Consider the following 15,584-nt stretch of genomic DNA (forward strand, 5'->3'; position numbering starts at 1 on the left):
ACATTGTGTGAGACCCACGCCGATAGATATTTGGTAAAACTTTTAATAATCAGTGTGTTTGGTTTGAGTTTTTTAAATTAATTTTTTTAAAAAAAATTGACTTTTTTGGTTTTCGTGTTTTTTTTTTTGTTTTTAGTGAATATTTTTTAAATCTTAATTTTTTTTTTACTTTTTTAGATGCACCTTACTTAGATGTATCTAAAAAGTAAAAAATTTGTGAAAAAATATTTTAAAAAATTAATAAATACATAAAAATATAAAAAAATATACTGAATTCTTATATTTTTTTGTATTTTTGATATTTAGTGAATTTTTAAAAAAAAATTATATTTTTTTTTATTTTTTAGGTGTATTTATGTTAAGTATGTCTAAAAAGTAAAAAAAATGTTTAAAATATTAAAAAAATTTAATAAAAATATAAAAAATAAAAAAAATAAAAAAATAGAATTTTTTAAAAAGTATATTTTTGAAAAGTAGAAACAACCAAGGAGATTATTGCTCCTTTTTTTATACATCCCTCGATGGGTATAATATTCTCTTTGTCTAAACCTCTCCCTCCATCTCTCTCTCTCTCTCTCTCTCTCTCTCTATTTCGTCACTGCTCTTCGTTTGGAGCGAAACGAAATCCTCCATCGAAGACTTCACTCTCCAATCAGTTCGATTTCTGCTCTTCTCACCTACAACTACTACTTCGATCAAACCATTTCTCTCTCCTCTCTTATCCACTGAAATGGTAACTAAACTCTTCACATTGTCTCATCCTCTGTATGCTTTTGAATCAAATCTAACTCAGATCTGTCCCAATTATCACATACATGTTGAAACGTATTTGCATATTTACATATTTACATATTCATTTGTTTGAATTTCTCAGAGCTTGCCTCTGCATTTGAATTAATCGTTTTTTCCGCTAAATTCGACTACTCTCTAGTGATTTATGTAGTTCACAGTATTTCATTGCATTTTAATTTTTAATTTTTTTGGTTTTATTTATTTATTTATGTAATTGAACCAGTTTCGAATGAATATTTTGAATTTTAATCGATTTGAGCTTTGAAGACTTCTCTGTACTGACATTGAGTATTTTTATTTTTATTTTTTGCTGTTTGCACATACAATTTGGTGAATTTTACAGCCTCTCAGACTTGAATTCAAGGTATTAATGTTGCAATGGATTAAAATTTATCATATTTTCCAATAAATATATTGTTTGTGCTTTGCTCTGTGTTTAGTTTTGCTAATGATTGCCTAATGATCAGAAAAAGTTCATACAAAGAACTGAAAGAGTAAAATGTGTGGATATACATCCAACAGAAACATGGTAATTATTGAGTGCTTATTGATTAAAGTGATTATCGATTAAAGTGACAAGTAGAATTCTTACGATTAGTATGGCACTTGATGATTTTCTGGCAGGATACTTGCAAGTCTTTATTCGGGAACTGTGTACATATGGGACTACCAGTCACAGGTCAGTAAATTGTCACCCTCATCCCATATGAGTGCTTACATTTGTTCAATTTCAAAATATTACTTTTGGACAATGTGGGTAATGGCTTCATTTTACATTACTGAAGAAGTTCTAAGCTGTGTGGTTAAAAGAGTAGTAGAACATTACTAAGTGACTACGTCCTGTGTTCATATGTTTAATATATCTGATGCCATTGTCATTACAACTTGAGCATGATAAATACACACACAACCACAATGATTGTGGAAGTCAAGCTAGGTTATTTAAGCTTACACATCTTGATTGCATCTATCAACCTGTTTTTACTGCATTGTTTGTGTGCCCTTTTTCTTAAAAAAAATGAGAGCATTATAGGTGTGTCATGGGCACTTCTTTCCAGATTAGGTACTAAATTTGAAGAACTTTTTTTTTCTCTCTCAAATTTCTAAAATCTTCTTCATGAATCTAATTAGGAATATTTTTGCTTCCGCTATTAATACTATAACCTGGTCTTTATTTATTGGTATTACCATTTATGCTCTACTTAGGGGTGTTCATGGGTCCGATCAGACCGTCAGAACCCACTCGACCTGACCCAATCCACCCACTTTAAGCAGTTTCGATAGTATGGGCAGACGGATGTGGATGGAGATTTTTCAAATCTGCCTATGTTCCGATGGATGCTGGATGAGAGGCCACCCGACCCAACCCGATCCGCCAACCTCCTTTAAGAAAATGATGTTATATGCTTTGTATGTTAAAAAAATGACATTTTATTTCGTAATGATATGAGGTATTTATGAAATATGAAATTTTGGCCTTTATTTTAATTATAAAAAACGAAAGATAAAAAATTATGGACTCAAATGAGGTCCAAAATAGTAAAAAATTATTCTAAAATAGTTCAAAAAAAAAAAGAAAAAAGAAAAACATAAAAAGTAAAGTCTAAACTACCAAATCGATTCGCATTGACCCGCCAACCCGCTTAATTTGCATTCGCTAACTAAGCGGATGGATGCGGATTGGCTTTTCCAATCCGCCTAAGTTTGGAAGGATGGTGGATGGGAGGCCACTCGACTTAACCTGATTCGCGAACACTCCTACTATGTATTTTCTTTTCTTTTCTATCTAATTTGAATTTACTTTTTGTAGTTGAAGCACCACTAGGTATCATGCTATGAAGCACGTGTACGGCGGGTATTCGTATGGGGTAGGGTTTTTTTTTTTTTTTGAATGCATATGGGGTATGGGTTTGGTATGCGTATGTCAATATGGTAAAATCTAAAAAAAGGAGGGTACGGGTACAACTTGGTATGGTTGTAAAAAAATATTTATTTTTACTTTAGAGTAATACAAAAATTGGTTAAATGGTTTAGTTAGTTAAGATCCAATTTGCATTTAATGCCACAAGTAAGGTATAAACCAAACATAAAAATATTAAATTTGATTTTAAAATCATGGTTAGCATAAAAAGTATGAAAAAGGTCCACTGCAACTAACTTTACCTTTGTGTATAGAGAAAAAAAAAAAAAAAAAAAAAAAATCTGATTGAGGTGGAGAAGAAGGATTCATGTAGTTGACCCTGTTTAATGGAACTTAAGGCCCCGTTTGGGAATAGGCTAATTTAGTAACTTTTTGGCTATTTGGCTAAAATATGAGCTAAAAAAAACTAGTATGTTTGGGATGACTTTTTGGCTTTTTATGAAAATATGTGCAAAAAGTAGAGAGAAAAGAGAATCTTTGACTTTTTGGTATGGGTTGTTGGCTTTTTGGCTAATTTAGTAACTTTTTGACTTTTTGGCTAAAATAGAGGGTTCCCAAACGAGGCCTAAGGCTTGGTTTGGTTTGGTATGTCTTGGATATATACTAAGTACCTCTGGGGCACGCCAAAAATTTAAGGGAAAAAATTGGGTACGTGTTTTGTGTACTCGGCACATATGCAGAAGTACCATGTAAAGTATTAGTACCTGGTAAGGTACAACATGTTTGTTGAAGTATCCACGCTCATTTCTTTGAGTAGAATAGCAAGTGTTATAGAAATGGGCTAGATAATACTTGTCAATATTGTTGTCTTTCATTTATCCCAATTTATCCCAAATATCTTATATAGAAACTAAAATCCCATGATCACTTGTCAAAGTGCATGCTTTATATTTAGGTGCACTTATGCACCTTACCTAAGAAACAAGGACACATGACATGACAATTTTCAAAAAATGCATAACACAACATGCTGGGGACACACACATAGTATATAGTTTTATGTATTTAATGTATATCATATATATATGAATGTACTAATTTCTAAAGTTTAAAGGATGAGATATTAATAGTGAAAAACCTAAGTTCTGAGATTGTGATTCGTGATTATATCCAATTCCGATCACAAACAAGTAGATGACAACAACAATGTTCAATAGCTAAGAGTAATCTAAATCAATTCACAAAAACAATAGAATTGATTCAGATCTAATCTTAACAGTAAAAAATCTGGAGACAAATGATTTTAACGTGGAAAAAACAATCTCAATTGGAATCCTCCAATTGTGATTGTCAAAACACCATGAGCCAATAGGCTAAAGCAAATCCACTATGAGAAACAAAGACGAGTACTATAAGTCATCTCACCAAATCTATCACCTAGCCAATCCACACTTGATTGACCTTGAGACACTTATGAATCTTCATAGCCCATTCTCTTCTTGAATTTGCCCCTTGTTGATATTGAATCCACAACCAACAACTAGGTCCTGAATCCTCCGGTAGAATGCTTGAGAAGAAGTATCATTATAAGCCCCGTGTTGAGCTCAATGAATTACAAGAGACGTGTGGAAACTTTTATGAATTAACTAGGGAAAACAAAAAATTCACTCATAGTTCTCACCCCTTGTTTTCTGTAAAGTTCAAAGAGAGAACCAGAAGAATTAAAAGCCAGATCTCAGGGAATAAAACAGTTATAAAAAAAATCTATTTGCATGAATCAAGGCTTGCAGTAAAATGAGATCTCAGACAACAAATCCTGTGAGGACTCAAAGTTCGCTTGAGCGCACCTTAGATTGCTCGAGCGATGAACTTACCCTTGCAATATCTCTGAGATTAAAATTGAGATCTTGAGAAGTCTCAAACTTTGCTCAAGCGCCCCTTTTGTCACTCAAGCGGTGAATACATCCTTGCAATATCTCTATGGCTAAGGTTGAAATCCTGAGAGATAGAAAAGTTTGCTCGGGTGACACTTCTTTTGTTCGAGCGATCAAGGAAAACTTGCAGCCTTTCTGAAACACAATTGAACACTCACTGAGAGCTGAAGACAGTGACAAATCAACCAAGATAGGATTCTCATCTATGAAGCATGGGTACTTCGAAAAACATGCAGTATCCCGTACCGGATACTTACCGGCGTATGGTACCTCGTATGGTACTTTTGCATACGTATCGGGTATATGAAACACGTACCCAAGTTTTTTCTTCTTAATTTTTGGTGTACCTAGACGTAGCTAGTATATACCCAAGTCGTACCGTACCTCAGTTGAAACAATATTTTCTTCTATTACAGAGATAAAACTCCTTCCACTAGACTTTATTATTTTTTGTTTTATGTTTAACATGATTTTAAAATTAAACTATGGTTTGTAAGTTATTTAATATATTGACATTTAATTTTGATTTATGCCTTTACTTTTGGCATTAAATGTTAATTATAGGTTGGACCTTAACAAATTAACCATTTAATTAATTTTTGCATTACTCTAAATTAAAAATAAATATTTTTTTTACAAGTATATCAAACTGTACCCGTACCCTATTTTTTTTTTGAATTTTACCATATCGACGTAGCCGTATCGTTCTAGTACCAGTACTTGTACCCGTACCTGTGCTTAGGGGTGTGCATAATACCGCCGAAACCGCCAAAACCGCACCGAACCGCACCGTCAAGGCAAATTCGTTATTATTTGCCAATCGAACCGCCGGTTTTTGGTAAGAAAAATGGCAAATTATAGTGACACTTTTATCAATCCGCCGGTTTCTATTTTTCTTCCAAACCGCACCAACCCGCACCGCTATTAAATCATGTTTTATAAGATTCTAAATTTTTTTTTTTTACTTAAGTTTGCTTGTTGTTCTATACCTTAGAATATAGTATTAAATTACTGCTCGAGGGGAATTCAAGATGTCAGTAATCCAAAATACAGTTAGATTCCAATTCACTTTTCAATCTTTTTTTTTTCTGGCCATGTTGCAAACTTGTATCAGCTCACTTTTCAATCTAAATACTTTTCAACAGTAAACATTTTCAATATATTGTAAACCCTGAATGATATTAATTTTATGTATTGTATTTGATCATTGTAGCTTCCACAGATGTTTGTAATGAACTGATGGCATAGTCGTTGATATTATCATGTTGTTGCTACACTTGCTGCATCAGAAGAAAGCTTCGCAAGATGCTTAACATCACGGTGTCTGTCGTCTTTTTTTTACTCTTTGATTTAAGTTTTGTAATTTGAATTATATTTTTTATAAACCGCCAATCCGCCCGAACCGCTAAGGCAAATCCGTCATTATTTGCCAACCGAACCGCCGGTTTTTGATAAGGAAAATGGCAAATTCTAGTGACACTTTTATCAATCCGCCACCCGCCATACGGTTTCTATTTTTCTCTCAAACCGCACCGACCCGCACCGCGCACACCCCTACCTGTGCTTCATAGATTCTCATTGTAAGCACTCAACAAACCTCACAACAATACAATAGAAAAGAAAGAATACAACACAAAAGATTTTTGTCACTTGGGATTGCAAAACAAAGGTCCTAACAAATAGGTATAAATCAGCATTAGTTTTCTTAGATCATTGGAGCCTAAGTTATTTTATTCATTCTTAGGGTAAGTTTGGGAACTACTCATAATAGCCAAAAAGTAAAAAAGTCACTAAAAAAGCTTAAAAACTTCGCTTTCCTCTATACTTTTTGCACTTTTTTTCGTAAAAAGCCAAAAAATATCCCAAACATAATAGTTTTTTTCATCTCATATTTTAACTAAAAAGTTATTAAAATGGCCTATTCCCAAACCAACCCTCATAATGTGTTTTATGTATGTCTAAGTAATGGATGTGTGTTTGCCAAGTATCCAAAGTGTGTTCGAATCTAATTTAAAATATATATATATATATATATATAATTGGACATTTTTAGATGTGTTTCTGACATACGTTGGAATGTGTCTGAATCATAGAGTTGGCCCAACCATTTTGCCATCAAGTTGTTGCCTAAAGCCTTGTTTTTCGAAATTTCCCAAAAATTTAAAATATTTGTCTAAATACTCTAAAAAAAAGAAAAAGAAAAAGAAAACTCATTGTCCAAAACCTAATAAAAAAAGCAGTAAATTACACAGATCACCATTGAAGTTCAGAAAAAATGCAATTGGCCTCACAAGTTTGACATAATTATACCGATTTTCCTTTTAGTTGGTCTAAAGTTATTGGAACTAATGCATTCGTGTGTAGACATGTGGATAAACAAGGAAAAATATATGTTTCAAAGTAAAAGAGAGAACGCATTATTTTTCCATTCATATGACTAATGAATTATTGATGAAAAGGGGGCAACCTGCTATGTGAATTAAAATTTGAAAGGAGCCCAATATAGTTATGTTAAACTTGTGGGGCTAGATGTATTTTCTCCAGATCTTAAGGAAGGTTAGTGTAATTACACTTTCACCCTCTAAAATAAAATACGTCTCATTTCTCACTTTGGTCAGTAAAGAGAAGATTCTCCCACTTTAGCTCTTAAGCTATTTGACTTTTTTCACTTTGGTTTGGTTGTTAACGTCCATTAGGGTTAGGGGGTAATTTTTGTATTTTTTTAAAAGGTGTCCATAGACTTCATACTCAAGCCCAAATACATACCCATACCTAAATCTAAACCCGAAGCTAAGCCTAACCAAAACTCCCCATAATAGTTTTACCCCTTCCCCCAGCCTGCCACAACCCTCACCTTGCCTATCCCTCCAACTTTTGCCTCCACCACCATGTTCCCTTACTTTGACACCATGCCCACCTGTATCGCCAACTGCCTTCCCCAAACCAGGTCTCTGTTGCTGCCATGTCTGACACCTATAACTCTTCCGCATTGGTTTTGTAAGGTTTTAACAACAGTGATTGATGGTGGTTTAGTGGCTCATGTGATTATCGATCTAAGGTTTTCTAGTTCAGTGATAAGGGGTGGAGGAAGTGATGAGCTGGATGGTTGGCTTTGACGGGGTGGGTGGTGGAGGTGGAGGTGGAGGTGGAGGTGAAGGGAAGGGAAGGGAACATGAAGGGGAAGGGTTGACGGTGAGAGGTGGGGGAGGGGAGGGGTTGGCTGTGATGGGGTATGTGGTAGAGGTGGAGGAAAGGGCTGGCGATGGGGAGTGGGTTAGCACAGTTATAGGGAAGGTAGAGGAGAGGTGGAAGAAATGACCAGGTGTTTTGCACCACATTTTAATGGGTGACATGACATAATGTGTTGAAGACAACTATTTTATAGAGGTTAAACAATTTTTTTTCCCTTATTTCCACGCCTTGTATATGATTGGGTTTCCGTCGGGTATGGTTTGCCCCGTGGCACATGGCATTTTTTGTCACAAAAGTATAACTGTAATTAAAAATTGGACCAAAGTGGGAAACAATGAATAGTTTAGGGACCCAAGTGGGAGAATCTTTTATTTAGGGGCAAAAGTGCGAAATGGGTCATACTTTAGAGGGTGAAACTATAATTTACCCAAAAAATTTTAATGTCCTAAGATCCAATAGTAAATCCAAATAAAATTCGTCCTTGTCCAAATGTCCTTCATAATCTAAACCATTATATAAAGCAAAGGCTCAAGTTCGGATAATTCTATTTCCACACACCAAATCCTCTCAATGCACATCTCTTCTCAAGGCACACACTTAATGATTTTCAAATATCAAGTTTTACTTAGTATACACCATTCCTTGTAAAAACTACCTGTAAACCCTTCAAACCTTCAGCCACCATCACCACCACCATGAACCACTGCGAACTCCGGCCACCATCGCGAGCCTCCCGTCTCAACCATCACAACACTCACATGTAACAGTCTTTGTTTACAATTCAGTAACACTCTTAGTGTGCAATAATTTTGTGAGTGTTGCGAAGTTTGATAATTTGTGGAGCTTGGGATCACAATTATAAGATAATGTTATGAATATCAAGAACAGGGACTTAGATTGAATTGTAGAAGTATGCCTTTGCCTGGCTATAAATTAATGACTTTGTGATTTTTAGATATTTGATTTAGGCTTCTGACTGAATTGTGAACTATATGTTTGTAGAAGTATGCCATTTCTGCCTTTGCAACAATGGTGGTTTGTGGGGGTGGATGGCGGTGGGTGGTGGCTAAGGTTAGGTTTAGGAAGTTAGGATTTTTGTAGAGAAGATAAGGACATTTCGGTAATTTTATTTTAGGAAAAAATTATAATAAAATAACGGAAAATTCTATTTGCATACTATCAATCCTCTTAATACACACCGTTCTCTTAGTTTACGCCGCACTCAATTTAGATTCTTTCATTTTCTCTCAACACACACCATCTATTTTTCAATAATACCAAAATAACCTCTTCTTCTCCAACCTCAAGTCCAAAGCCTAACCCTAACCTAGCCATCACTGTCATCGCCGTGGTGATCAACGGCTGACGTCCTTTCAACCCAGCCCTATTGTCGCTCCTCCCACTGTTGTCGCCACCATTCCCATCTCAACTCCTTCCTTTTGACAAACCCCTAGCCCTTTTCTCCTAGTTTCCCAGCCTAAATCGCAGCCCTCACCGCCCCTCACCGCCACGACGCACCATCACCACAACTCTTATCCATCATGACCGCCAACTCTGAGAGAGAGAGAGAGAGAGAGAGAGAGAGATCTGCCATAGCGAGAGAGACAGAGGGAGACACAGATCTGCTGCCGTGAGAGAGGGACATCCGTCATCAGTTTGGGATTTTGTCTAAAAGTGTAATTTAACTGAGGGACATAATTGTAATAAAAACAATTGAGAGATGATGTGTACTGAGCAAATGAGTGGTGTGTAAATAGAATTTCCCTAAAATAAAATATCATTGAGTGTGTAAATAAAGAGAAAATGGGATGTGGAAATAGAAGCTCCCCTCAAGTTGGTGTCTTGAAGCCTTTGCTATCCTATATGCCAAGAATACCCTTCATCATTTTCTAAAAATCCACCTATGATCTTATAATCACTTGGATGTTAATCCACAATATAATAATTGTTAACTATGAAGCACGGACACGGGACACGGTGATTTCGAAAAAATGGGAACACGGACATGGCGAGGGACGTGGCAATTTTTTTATTTTTTTTTTATTTATATATATTTGCTACGTAAATAACATTAATGTAATATATATATATATATATATAAATGAACCACTACATTTATATTTATAAAGGTAAAAAGAGATAAATAAAGAAATTAAAAAATATATTAGAATAGTTATAAACATAGAAAAAGATATAAACTTATAAAGAAAAAAATTAAATAGAAAAATATAAAATATATAAGTATAGGAAATAGGATTTAAATCAAAGTTGTATAAAATATATTATGTATATAATATAAAAAAAGAGATAGACAAAAGGTTAGAGAGAGAGAGAAGAGATAAGGTTAGAAAGGATAAAAAATAAAAAAGGAAGAGAAAGAAGACAATAGGTCACAAAGGATAAAAAATGTAAAAAAAAGAAGAGGAGATAAAGCTATGAAAGGTCAGAGGGAGAGACAAGAGAGAGAGGCGAGATGCAAGAGAGACAATTGAGAGGCGGGAGACTGAGACGGTCAAGAGAGGCAAGAGAGAGAGAGACGATCGATTGAGAGGCAAGAGAAAAACTTACTTGACTGAGGTCTCGAAGCTACTTTAGGTAACCAACTTCTTCTTCTTCTTCTTCTGTTCTGATTTGTTGATTGAGGGCTTTGATTTCTGAAATATTTCTGCATGATGACGGGTCCTCGCAAAAAAAACAATAAAAGTAAAAGGACACGCCAAATGGCATGTCCCATGTGTCCCTGGCGTGTACTTGTGTCCTTGTGTCCTTGGTGCGTCCCCATGTCTGACACCGCTATGGCAGCTATTCCAGCGTGTTTGTGCTTCATAGATGGTTAATAACTGTGCTTGGATTTTAAATTTTTATTTATTGCCAAATTACAAAATATGTATTTTATTTATTTATATAATACACAAATATTTTATATAACCTACGCATTTTTGTGAGTAGAAAATGCTTGTAAAGGTTTGAAGACGCATTTCTTGTGTGAACGCCCAATAAAAAATAAAATTTCCTTTATCCAAAGATCCATTTTTTTAAATAAAATACTCTACTTATCTATTGTAATGCCCTCAAATTCTATAACACGATCAATTGTAACACCCTCATTCTATAACTCCATCCTTTTTGTAATTTTGGTCCATTTAGAGTTACATATGCGGAAAGTGATACAATACCCAGTGTAGACATGATTATAAATGAAAATAACCTTTAATTCATATCTTCCATTTCATAAACTTGAGATTTTACAAATGTAATCACATCACATGCATTACAAATTCACAACTCCTAAAGCCTGAATGTATAGCATGTGATATAGTTACAAAACTATACAATTAACCAAATAGAAGGCCCTAATGGCTTACACATCTCAAGGTTGGAACCTTGTTACAAAAGGCGGGCTCTATCCCAAATAAATAAGCCAAAGCTTTACAATTAATCAACAAAACGAGCCTTTGTGTTCCACAAACTCCAAGCCCTTCAACGAGGTGGAGGCATATCATCTGCACTTGAAAATGTTTTCCACTAAGGGGACAAGCACAATTGCCCAGTAGAGATAATATTACTAAAGTATATAAGATTAGCATGTGTATGATCATGAATGCAAGTGATGCCATTTCATGCTCAAAAGGTTTTCATTGTTCAATAATGCAACGATGCAAGCTTTCCAAAAATGTTCCAAATTCCACCAATTCCAATAAAACAATTATTAAATCGTAAATAACATTGAAAATTCCTAGGCATGTGTCTGCAAGTAGTCTGTACAGAACTACTAAAAATTCATGTTCTTTGGTTATTAACTAGAAGGGTAATTGGACACCTGACTCCACGCAGGTTTTCAAACTTTCACCAGGACCTCAAGCCAACTTAATCAATTTACAAACATTTTTTACACATCCCGAATTTGACCACATTATTTACTTTGATAATTCAACCAATTTCCAATAGATATCCAAAATGGCTCAACAACAATTTCTCAAAATGTTCCATGATATCCATGAATGAAAGCATGACTATGACTATGCAAATGCATGAATTGAAAATGGTTTTGATTTTCCTAAGATTTCAATTCATTCTACAACAATCATGCAATCCTCCACCGATTGCCAAAACAGTTATCTCTATCAAAGTATTCCACTAAGGCAATACTAGAGCATAACTAAATTAATAATTCCAATATCTTCAAATTTTCGATAGTTCCAATATTTTTCAAGTATTTCCAATAATTTCAAGAATATCGACAATATCCTATTTCCCAAGGAAATTTACAATTTCCAAAGCAAATTATCCATTTCTCACATCTAATTTCAGTACACAACAAAATCCCCAATTTCCACATTTTAAGGTTTGAACAAAATTTAGGGCTTTCTCAATTTTAATGTCAAAACTTTGAAATCAAAACACCATTTCTCAATTTGAGAGACAAATCTCTAGATTTTAAGCCAAAAAGAGAAAGCCTAGTTTTTATACCATATATATATATTGAAACCCCCAAATTTTCATAAAATCATATCTAACAGAATACCACATAAGCATGGTAAAACAAATACACAAGAGTAAGAAAATCCCTATCTCAAGTTTGAGAGGGAGAAGAGAAAAACCCCACAAGTTGGATGTGCCGAAATTGCGATTGGCTCCGGTCAAGATGAAGCTCTTGATGCACTCTACACTCTAACTCAAAGGAGCAAGGTGAGATTCTAACTTTAGGTGAGGTGGATTGAAGGTTTTGTAGGATTTGGATAAAGGTTTTAGAGAGAGAAGAGATAGAGTTCAGAAAAAGAGAGTAGAGAGAGAAAGAAGTGTGAAAAGTGACTTGAAAAGTAATGGGGCATGTCTGTCTTGACTTTCTACCCAGACAGACCACGCCTACTGTACCCATGGTTGCGCCCGCGATCCCTTAGGCCCCTTGCAGTAACTCACTTGACAAGACATCATGCCACTATGTCCAAAGGTCACAGCCGCGATTATGGACATCGCGCCCCATGATGATCTCGTGGTCTCGCGCGCAACGAAAACACCCTTGCAGTATCTCAACTGAGTGAACATTGCATCTGTCGTTCCCATGACCGCGACTGTGATCTCCCCAGGCAAGCTCAGGCTACAATGTTCCCAGCACAAAACTCTCTCGTTTGGACTCCGTTCTGGGTCGTTCTTGTGCCCAGACTAAAACCCCGGAGGTAAACGCTCCAATGGAATTGCCCTCACCACAAGATGCAAAACAAAACAAAAGAAACAATAAGGGATACACAATATGTAAATCAAAAGTTTCAAAATCACAAGTGTTGGGGACAAACTCATTCCACCACTCACTTCTGGATATCCAAATACAATATAAATACATCCGTCATAACGGGCTCAATTAGAGTTCAAGACTCGGGACGTCAAATCTATCCAAAGTCCCTAATAATAGTAAAGTTTATTCACAACTCCAAATTTTTATTACAAAAATAAATTGTAATAAAAATAGAACAATGAGGTTTACATTCAAAGTTGTAAGTTGTAATATACAAAAATTTAAAAATACATATATAAATGTCAAATAGGCCTCTCATTGATATTTCACCTTAGGCCTTGTGTTGCAGAGGACTGGGCCACCCCCACCAACATGTGTCCAACACGTACAGGGCACCTTATTAGAATTGACCATGCTTCGTAGCTCCTTATAAATTTACTTTTTGAAATTCATTTTTTTCTGTTTAACACCGTTAGTTGTCAATAAGAACTCATTCCTAGGATTAGTGAGGCATCCAAGATAGAATTGATCTTGGCTTGTTCATCTCATTGACTTATATCAAACAAGTTAGTTAGGCTGTTTGGATAAGCAAGGACCTTGGTTCTCTTTACGATCTTGGAAATCTATTAAGACAAGTGACTCTTTTTTTTTGCAATTCACTCAAAAAAAGAAAAAAGAACTACAATATAAAAATTGCAAAAAGAATGTTTACCTAAAAAACACCATAAACAAGCTTTTATTGGGCTAACCTTAAATAATTCAGATTATTACATAAAAGAAGGCAGAAGTGGTTAGCAAAATTATGGGAGAAATATGAGAGGTTACGCAAAGGAGGAGAATTTGAAGAAATCATGATGTAAATTTTTGTGAGTGATGCAAATTTTGGTTGGCTCTTTAATTTGCTGATGAATAGCACAATAGAAGGACTTGTAATCACTTTCTACATATATATGTGTCTATAAATATCAAACATTGATTAATCAGATTCCTTGTCTTGCCATGGGTCACACTGTGATTGATATTTTCATGATTTTTTCAAAACATTTTTAAGCATTAAAGATCTTGTTCTGGTTGATCCACTGTCTTGCTTGAGTTCCCTAGGTGGCCTCACTATACATACTTTTGAGACTAGCGCTTTTTTGAGACGAATGCTAATTTATCAAGTTTAGCTCTAAGAGACGTGTTTGGATAATAAAGAGCCTATGTTAGTGTACACTTTCATTGATGCTGATACCCTAGTCCTTACTGGTGGTGTCATCATATATACTTGTCTTCTAGATCCTTTACGAAAAGACATTCTTGACATTTATTGGAAAAGCAGTTATTTCTGACAGCATTTGAAGTCCATTGCAGAAGTTAAGGTTATTTGGCAAACCTTCTGATATATTATCCCATACCTAAAGTTGATTGAGAAAACACGTTGGCAACTTAATTTTGTTTTTGCATGTCTCGCTAAGTAGTTTGATTTGTGCTTAAAAACTTGATTCATTCAATTTGTTTCATATCATTGTAAGATTCCTTGTTTTACATTGACTATGGATAATTTTGACTTGAACTTTCCCAATCTATTTCAGACTATGGTGAAGTCTTTTGAGGTGACTGAATTGCCAGGTACTTCTATGTTACACCTACTTGCTTTGTTTTTGACATGGTTATTTGCCTGACATCTTTATCCTCTCTGTGCAGTTCGGTCAGCAAAGTTTGTTGCACGCAAGCAGTGGGTGGTTGCTGGAGCTGATGACATGATTATCCGTGTTTATAATTACAACACAATGGATAAGATTAAAGTTTTTGAGGCACATGCAGATTACATTAGGTGTGTGGCTGTCCATCCAACACTTCCATATGTGTTGTCATCATCTGATGACATGCTAATAAGACTCTGGGATTGGGACAAGGATTGGATGTGTACTCAGATTTTTGAAGGGCACTCTCACTATGTGATGCAAGTTACATTTAATCCCAAAGATACCAATACGTTTGCTAGTGCTTCACTTGATCGCACAATAAAGGTGTGACTAGAGATGTTGCGTGGTAACCTGTTGTGAAATTGGAAGTTTTGTTTTATTTATTATTATTACCTGGTATCTATTGTGATCTGATATCTTTCTCTTTTGCAGATTTGGAATCTTGGCTCCGCAGACCCAAATTTTACATTAGATGCCCATGTGAAAGGGGTGAATTGTGTTGATTACTTCACTGGTGGTGATAAGCCATATCTAATCACTGGTTCTGATGATCAGACTGCTAAGGTCTTAGATCTGATCCTTCTTGACAAGATGGGTTTTTTGAATATACTATTTGTGTTTTAGTTTTATTCGGAAAATATATTTCTTGGAACAGGTGTGGGATTACCAAACCAAAAGTTGCGTCCAGACACTGGAAGGTCACACACACAATGTTTCTGCAGTATGTTTCCATCCCGAACTTCCCATAATAATTACTGGTTCCGAGGATGGGACAGTTCGGATATGGCATGCAACAACATATAGGTAAGTCATATTCAGATTCAAACTTATGCATGTGAAAGTTATTTGATACCGAAGTTTTTTATTCTGAATCTGCGATTTGA

The 15,584-nt window shown here is 35.1% G+C and overlaps 1 protein-coding gene across 3 annotated transcripts in view; it reads left to right on the forward strand.

Annotated features, from left to right (window-relative positions):
• The first annotated feature begins 565 nt into the window (after positions 1–565).
• Positions 566–15,584, forward strand: part of LOC114291907 (coatomer subunit beta'-1) — a 47,772-nt gene continuing 32,753 nt past the window's right edge. For all 3 annotated transcript variants that reach the window (XM_028235787.2, XM_028235788.2, XM_028235790.2), the window contains exons 1-8: positions 566–733; positions 1,136–1,156; positions 1,260–1,321; positions 1,417–1,471; positions 14,587–14,623; positions 14,699–15,024; positions 15,133–15,264; positions 15,356–15,504. In XM_028235787.2, the coding sequence (XP_028091588.2) occupies positions 731–733; positions 1,136–1,156; positions 1,260–1,321; positions 1,417–1,471; positions 14,587–14,623; positions 14,699–15,024; positions 15,133–15,264; positions 15,356–15,504 (785 nt within the window). In that variant the 5' untranslated portion in view covers positions 566–730. The remainder of the gene's footprint in view (positions 734–1,135; positions 1,157–1,259; positions 1,322–1,416; positions 1,472–14,586; positions 14,624–14,698; positions 15,025–15,132; positions 15,265–15,355; positions 15,505–15,584) is intronic.

The sequence above is a fragment of the Camellia sinensis genome, chromosome 13, assembly GCF_055761805.1.
Source record: "Camellia sinensis isolate YWXY chromosome 13, ASM5576180v1, whole genome shotgun sequence".
NCBI lineage: Eukaryota > Viridiplantae > Streptophyta > Magnoliopsida > Ericales > Theaceae > Camellia > Camellia sinensis.